This window comes from Ciconia boyciana, chromosome 21 (genome assembly GCF_034638445.1).
Source record: "Ciconia boyciana chromosome 21, ASM3463844v1, whole genome shotgun sequence".
Lineage (NCBI taxonomy): Eukaryota > Metazoa > Chordata > Aves > Ciconiiformes > Ciconiidae > Ciconia > Ciconia boyciana.
Genome location: NC_132954.1, coordinates 1,397,257 through 1,405,280, shown reverse-complemented (window position 1 = coordinate 1,405,280; position 8,024 = coordinate 1,397,257). Strand labels below are relative to the sequence as shown.

Sequence of the window (8,024 nt, the reverse complement as noted above, 5' to 3'; positions counted from 1 at the left end):
AACCCCCACTCGCGGCGCGGGGAGGTGCGGGCCCCACGCGTGTTTCGCGCAGCCCGCGGAGCGGCGGGGCTGAGAGCGGGCGGCAGGGTGGCGCGGAGGTCTGCCGGCGGGGCCGCCCCGCAGAGCGCCGCCGCCGCCCCCCACGCGTGCCCGCGCCCCGCTTGTTTCCCTCGGGCCGCTCCACGCGGCGGGGCGGAGCGGAGCCGTGACGCGGCGGCGGCGGGGCTATAAAGCACCTGCCAGGCGCCCGCCGACCCCAGACGCGCCGCGGCGGTTCCGGCTGAGGCACCGCACGGAGAAGCAGCGGGAGAGCCGGGGGCGAGGAGGAAAAAACGAGGAAAAAACCCCCCAAAGCTCCACCTCTCTCCAGCCGTCCCAGCCCCGCCGCCATGCCCAGCCACCCCGCCGGCGCCGTGCTGCTGGCGCTCGCCCTCTGCACCCTCCTGGAAGATGGTGAGCCCCGGGCTGGAGCGGGGCTCGGTGCCCCGGGCGTGCCTGCTCTGGCGGAGGGACCCGTCTGCGCCCCCTCGGCTGGGGCAGTGGGGCTGCGTGGGGTGCCGGAGGGTGCCCGGGGTCTGCCCGGAGGCTGGCTGCGGGGTGGGGGGCATGGCACGGTGGCTTCGCCGTGCCCTCGCTCCGGGGGTAGCCTCTGCGGCTGCCGGGGTTATTATGCAAGTCCCTTATGAGCCCGCAGCCTAATCGGCAAGGCTGCACCTCCTGTAAAACCGCCTGCACGTTGAAATCGCCGTAATCCTTACCGGAGGTGTAATTGCAGAGGTGACATACCGACGGGCACTCCAGCGCTCTGCACCGAGCCTGCAGCTCATCCCTTCCTCCTTCTGCTGCAGGTACGGGCCATCCTCCGCCGGAGTCCCACCTGGCCGCAGCCAGCGCCGCGCACCCGAGGACCAAGCGATGTTCCTGCAACAGCTGGCTGGATAAGGAATGCATTTACTTCTGTCACCTGGATATCATCTGGGTCAACACACCTGGGTAAGCATGAACGTAGCTTTCTGGGGGAGGTGGCTCTGTCGATGAGTAAGTGACTGTACTTTCTGATCGAGGATGGGGTTAGGTTAGAGGAAAGTGAGAAGGGGTCCCAGTGCTGTGAGGCTCTTGTAGCACCTGCTCCGGAGAGCATTGCAAGTCCAGCCCTTTCCAACATCTAGAAAGGGACAAGCTGTGCTTCTGCTCAGGAGTTTCAGTATAACTCACAGGGGAGGGTGGTGAAAGCACAGGGTGCTGCATCCTCACGGGTTCATCTTTTTCTGAGATTTTGTACCACTGCAAGCCGAAAGCAACACCAAGATGTTATAGCTGCAAGTCAGAAAGTTACTCTACCCGCTTGAGAACTGTAACCCTGAGTACCAGTATTGTTAATGAGGCAGTGGTGGGCTGGCACTGAAGTCCCGTGGCTGCCAAGTCCTGCCCTCAAGAATGCTAAAGCAGCTTTCTGAGCAGTTTCAGACCAATGGCCATCACACTGTAGCAAAACACATGTACTCAGGTGTGGTTATAATCATGCTTGCTAACGTGCAATTACAACTCACTGCTTGCTCAGAGAATAGTTGCAGTCACTGCCAATCCTAAACCCTCTGGGAGAGTAGATTGCAATCAAAGATGGAGTGGGAATGTGCTAACAGCTCTGAAAGCATGCTGTGATCAGAAGAGCCTGTTATGGCCCCAAGACACCTTGATTTGTACTATGTCCTGTGTGTTAAAACCCACGGGGGTGGGGGGAGAGCCCTGACATCTCTGCTTGAGAAACTGGCTGCTTGCTGCTGGTGGACTGGGGCAGCCACACTCCTTGTGTGCTTTGCCACCCAGGTGAACTGCCAGCTCGCCCAGCCCATGTGGCGACCCTTGCACGGGTGCCTGGGCTGCTGCAAGGAGAGAAATTTCCACTTGCAACCCAGCACATACTGGCACGGCAATCTCCCTGGGAGGGGTAGGGTGGGGAAAACAGTAGGTGGGAGAGGAGCTGGAGTTTAAAGGCTTAGACATATCAGTGACCTTTTCACCTTATGTCTATAGATGTCTTTTATTATCCTGGCACTGGCTTGGCTGCCTCCCAGGACTGTGTTATAAACCTGTTGGCTAACAAAAAGTTAGTTGCAAAGCTGATTTCTTTTGTTTTTAACAGACACACTGCTCCCTATGGCTTGGGAAGCCCGCCAAGGCGGCGCAAGAGATCGCTCAGCAGGTGCGAGTGCTCGCACTCGAGGGACAACATCTGTGCCACCTTCTGCCAGGTGAAGCCTGGGTAAGTCAATGGGGTCCTGGGGATGTCCCTATGGGCTGCTCGGCAAGGGTGCAAGCAGATAGACAAAGATTAGGAGCTGGAGTAACTCTACAGTTTCCCTGGGGATGGCTGCGCAGCTCTTTGCAAACAGCTGGAACTCTTCTAGTGGCTTTCATACCCCTGCCAAGAGGCGCTGGCAAAGTGTCATTAGGGTGTTTTTGTTGTCTTTACTAGCTGATGTGAACCAATGTTACCTCCATTCCCTCCTGCTGCCAGGAGGCTGAGGAAGTGCTGGGTGTGCTGGTGGGAAGGGAGGAGCTGGCAGCACGCTGGGAGAGGGACAGGCAGAGGGTGTGAAGCTTTGGGGCACCACTGTCTCCTGCATGGCTCATGTGGGAGAGGCTGCAGGAGAGCAGGACTGCTGAGAGCTGGGACTTGGAAGTCAAATATCTTCTGGGCCCAGCTCTTTTTGTAGTGCACGTGGGCTCTCAGTTGTCTCACTTCAGCCAGCGGTATAGGCCTGCTTACACTGTGGGGAGGTGGGGAGCAAAGTCACTGTAGAGATCTGTCATTAACTTCATATCAAGGCAATAGTTAAAATCCCCAGTGATTAAAAATGACTGTGAATAAAGGGAGGACAGAAGGGGATAGAAGTGAAAGTGAGCTATAAATATCTCTCAAATAGCTGCAATTAACCCTTCAAAGCATGCATTCACTGGTGACATTAGAGCAACACTCCCCCTGGTACTTACCATAGCATGGCTGGATACGAGTGCTTCATGCATCTCCTCTTGCTTATTAGGTACCTCCAGAGTCCGAAGCTCCCAGTGAGCTCTGGAGCATCAATGAAGTCTCTGCAGAGCGGTGGTGTGAGGCCTTCCCATCATGGCCTGCTGAGAGCTCTCAGGTGAGCATGCCACTTAAACCTGCTCTGAACTTTCCTCACAAGCACTTTAAAATCTGCGGTTGTGACCCCAAACTGCAGTTGCCATTTGGATTTGACCTGACTTTCCCCCTCTTGTCTCCCTTTAAATGAGTAGACTTGACTATTTCTGCTCTCTGTAGAACTGAAGGCTAACAGCTGAGGGAACCAGGGTTGCTTGTGTCTTTCCAAAACTAAAGGAATATTACATAAGATGTAATTCTTGACTGGAGTGGGAAGTTCCTCTGATATGGGACAGGCAAACGGGTGATGTACAAGAAGGAGGGGAGGGATGGCATCATGTAGGAAATCGATTGATTTTGCAGCAGCCTTGGACCAAAGGAAGTAGCTTTTCTCACATCACATCAGTGAGTTGTGGAACTCACTGCTGGAAGAAACCATGGACTCCAGGAGTGTAAATGAGTTAAAGGGAGTTGGCAAATTGAAACAGGATTGGTCTGTTGGTGGCAGTTAAATTAGATGCAATGGGAACAATTTCTGAAAGGCAGGTCTGGGGAAGCATCACTTGGGTCATGCCCTGCTGCAGGACTCCTTGAAGCCTCTGCCACTGGCCACTGGTGGAAAGGGGATATTGGGCTAGATGGATCTCTGCTGTGGCTTAATACAGCTATAGTTAGAAATTGCCCCTCTTCCTTCCCCTGTCTTCTGCCTCAAAAAAAACTTGGTGGGGGTAGATAAATATCATCATATGGGCTGTTCCTGAGTAGTAGGAAAATGGACTGCAGAATGAACATAGTGTCTCTTCTGTTTACAGGGATCTTGCCATCTCCAGTCCGCGGTTCGGCAAGCATCAGCATCGTTCTCAGAGAAACGCACAGCCAACAGTTTTGCCTTGGAAGAAAAACATCTGGAAGAAGAAGAGATAAGAAACAGGTGCATACCAAGTTCACCAGAAGAATTTGGAGTCCTGTGGGTGCCACTAACTCCGCTGTCGGTAGTTAGAGCTGAAGGAAAGGCCATGAGTGGAAGGCGGAAGAAGTGGAAGTCTCCATGCTCCTGTTGCGTGAACCAGTACTGCATGCACTCCAGAGACCGTTGTAAAGGGAAAACTGTCTCTCTATACAGTCATAGATGTGTCGTGGAGCTGATTGTGCCTTTTTGGATCAGGCAAGGGTCTTGCTGGTAGAGTACTAGCTTAACTCTGCACTGGAGTCCTAGGCAGAAGGTCAGCCCGCGCTGGGTGCTTGAATCACTTACAAACCAGATGGCTCTGTGCAGTTCTGGACCTGGCAGCACTGAGCCCATATCACTGGCCTGGTCTGCTCTGCCTTTGAGCCATGTTTGAGCGTGGTTCCAGCGTGGCCCCATTCAGAGGTGGTTTGGCAGGGATAAACTGCCTCCAGCGTGACCTGTCTGAGCCCACCTTTGCACTTTTCTCTTACTTGTCAGACAGTGTGATGTGCATATGAATGAGACTCCCATGGTAAAACAGCTCCCAGTTTTTTATTAAAAGAATATGTATCATCTAGAAGCCTGAAAGCCAACTGAGTAGTCAGTGGCATTCTTTGGCTGAGAAATTCACTGAAGGGCTGTTCTTAAGTGGCTGCTCTTTAGGTGGAGGATAGTTTGCTTACACCGGAGCTTGCATCAAATCCAAGCATGACCCCTGCCATCAGGCATAGCAGGGATGGGGAGGCTGAAGTGGAGCTGTAATTCTGCAGGAGCCCTGTGCATGCAGCCCCACGTAGCCTCAGGGAGGGAGCCCCGCTGGGTCCGAGGCAGAGCCGAGCTGCTAGTCTGGATGAGTTCAGTGCTGTGAATCTGTCTCATCTCCTTGGATGTACCCTTAGTGGGGTAGAGTACTTCCAGCTCTTAACCTAATATCCCAGCTTTCTTTCAGCTCTGCCTGAAAGGAAGGGCTAGGGGCAGAGAAGATGGGTGGTGGGAAAAAAGCACACAAAGGCTTGCTTGCTGCTTCACTTAGATCAGGCCTCTGAGTTGGACTTTTATATAATAAATGATCAGTATATGGATAGCATGTCACTATGAGAAGTATAACCTGAATAGAGAATGCATTAGGCAAGGACCAGCCAGGTGGGATAGATGTGGAGAAAAGGATCACTGAGAAGAGAGCACAGCACAGTCTGCACAGCTTTAGAAGAAAGGCTTGGATTTAAACTCATTCCAGAATCGTGGCTGCTTCCCCAGGCCTGGAGCAGCACAGTGCTGCTGGCCCAGAGGAGGGAAGGAGTAATTTGGAAAAAAACACTGAGCCCAGGACCTAGAAACCAATCTTGTAGGCAAACACAATCTTACGGCTCTGAAGCTGTATCACAAATGCACTTTCGTTTGCCTGGGCAGATTAACTTCTATTATAAATCGTGGCTGCAGCTGTCATCTGGTTTGTGCAGATAAGTAATTGCTTTCCTGGAAGCACTGTTGGGTCCCCCTTGCTGCCCAATCCAGTATTACACATGAGCATTTAAAAAGGCTGCTTGAAGTTGGTGGTGGACCAAAATCTGTGGCTGTGGCAAGTGTAGTCCCATTGGACATACAAAATACTCCCTTGATTTTGCTTTATGCCCTGGGGGGGGGGGGGAAATGAGACCAATTGATTGTATCATAAATGAAATGGGAAAACTAATCATTTGGTCCCCAAAGCTGCAGATAAACTTTTTTATATTTGGCCTTCTGAAAGTTTGAGTCATTCTAAAAAAAAATCCTGAAAGGGTTTGTTCCAGAGGAAACTTTGCACATGGTTTAATGTGAGCCTAGTAATTTAAAATAAAACTACTGCTGTAAAGACCTATGTATATCTCCTTGTGTGTGTAATGTCTCATCTTTAAGTGACTTATTGCACACATGCCATATGTAGCATCCTGAAATCTGTATATTTATTTAAATCTATTGTTTTTTTAGTAATTTGCAAAATTTAATTTGTAATAAATAATGACAAAAGTCAATACTGTTTTTCTTCCTTATTTCATGGCTGGGTAGTGGTTGATGAAATGAAAGAAACCCAGATGGCCAAAAGCATTCTGAAACGGAGTGGGACAGCAAAGCTGGGTGAGAATGGGGAGGCTGTGTAGTCTTGTGAACGGTCTTGAGCAAATTTCAGTTCAAAGTGAATCCATCTATCTGACTTAAACATTCCTGAACTTAAAATAAATACTTTGTGCCTTTCTAGATATCTATGGGAAGATAGATGTGAAATAATCCCGAACCTGTTGTGCTTAGGGCTGTGGATGCTGAGACCAGCTTGAATCCTTGTGCCAAGGGATCCTGTTAATGTTTTCCCATGGTTTAGTCCTTTGCCTATAATTCTCTTAGCAGCTCTGTGACTGTGGGTGTCAGCACTGCAGGGACAGAGCAACCACACACCATTTCCTGTGCCCACTAACTCTTAGATCTGAGTTTTGCTGATTTGTTTTTTAACTCTTTTTTTTTTTTTTAAGTACAGTTAAAAAGTCACCATCCATTTGATGGTCGTCTTCGCATGAAGACCACACCATAGATTATTCTGGTGTAGCTAACTCAGTGAATCTCATGGTGCAGCTGTAAGAAGGGAATAAAAAAGAAACATTAACATAATAGGTAGCACTGTGCTTCCTGCGTACCCAGAAACCATAGCACTTCTTCATAGGTTTCCATGGCTTCCGGGGAACAGTAGTTCAGAGAGCTACAGCCCCATCCTTTCCTATTGCCCAGCTTTCTTAGCTGAGCTGCATCACCCGTGGCCAAGCCTCCACCCTGTGACTTGGTGTTAGAGTGTGCGTAAATCAGATTCCTTCAGATGTTTCTATGACAGTAAGTCATAGTCTCTGTGACTTTAATGATAAAGGTCCATGATAAAAAGGACCTTGAATTCAAGCAACAGGTAAATGGGGGAAAAAAAACTGAAACACTGCAAGTTTCCTATGTATAATATCTAAGGAGCAATTCTCCCTTCTTCTGCTCAACCTTGTTCCGGAACAAGCCTGAAAATTTTGCCTGTTTGGGGTAATTTCCACAGTGTCCTGCTTGGACTGATTTCAGGTGGTGTGAACAAGGAAGCTGAGGGCTGTTGGAAATTCATTCATTTCCTAAGAAAGATTTCCCTATCGTCTGGAATGTCTATTGAGCCAGCCTTGGGCCTAGCCTTTTATTCATCTGTCTTAATTCACAGAAGAACTATGGCCTTAGTCAGCCCTTGGTCTCAGAGAACAAAGCACGCCTGCTCGGGCAGCTTGTGGCCCGGCCAGCTGTGAAAGTAATAGCACAAGGGGAGCATCGCATTTGCTGGAGGTGTGGCCATAAGAAATGCTCTCCAGCCCTGCTACAGTATGTGGACTTGAAGCAAGACATTCAAACAAGGAGAGACAAAATTTGAACTAAACCATTTGTAGGTGGGTTGGTTTTTGTTTTTTTTTTTTTCTGGCCCTAAGTTCAATAAACAGAGGAAAATTTCCAGATAGGGCTGAATGATGGAAAATCTTCTAGGGTAGGCTCTCCACATTCACTTCAGGAAACTTTGGACTCACTGGTGAGTACTACAGAAGGAAATATTGTCATTCAAAGTATCTGGATAACCAGTTTAGAAATACCACAGGCCAGACATCCAGAAAAGTGCCCTGAGGCCCTGACCTAAAAATCTCAAAAGAACTCCTTGCTATGATCTTATATAAGGCCCCTCAGGTGTCCCACCCAGTGCTGAGGAGCAACCTGAGCCTGGCAGTAACACCATGGTGTTGCTTGCAACAATGCCAACATCTGTGCAAAGCCCAGCCCTTCAGGTACAGTTTTAATTACAAGCGCTAACTAGGTATCATCCAAGGGAAGAAGACAAGGGAGATGCTTAAAAGCATCTTAATTAGGGTGAAAATGGAGAAGAGAGGATGAGCTTATTCTGAGGTTATTGAA

General features: G+C 49.8%; 1 protein-coding gene across 1 annotated transcript; it reads left to right on the top strand.

Annotated features, from left to right (window-relative positions):
- Positions 1 to 272: 272 nt before the first annotated feature.
- Positions 273 to 6,010, top strand: EDN2 (endothelin 2). The gene is made up of 5 exons (XM_072885043.1): positions 273 to 453; positions 849 to 993; positions 2,144 to 2,263; positions 3,045 to 3,149; positions 3,940 to 6,010. The coding sequence occupies exons 1-5, from the start codon at positions 390 to 392 to the stop codon at positions 4,049 to 4,051; spliced, it is 546 nt and encodes a 181-aa protein (XP_072741144.1). The 5' UTR covers positions 273 to 389; the 3' UTR covers positions 4,052 to 6,010.
- Positions 6,011 to 8,024: the final 2,014 nt, after the last annotated feature.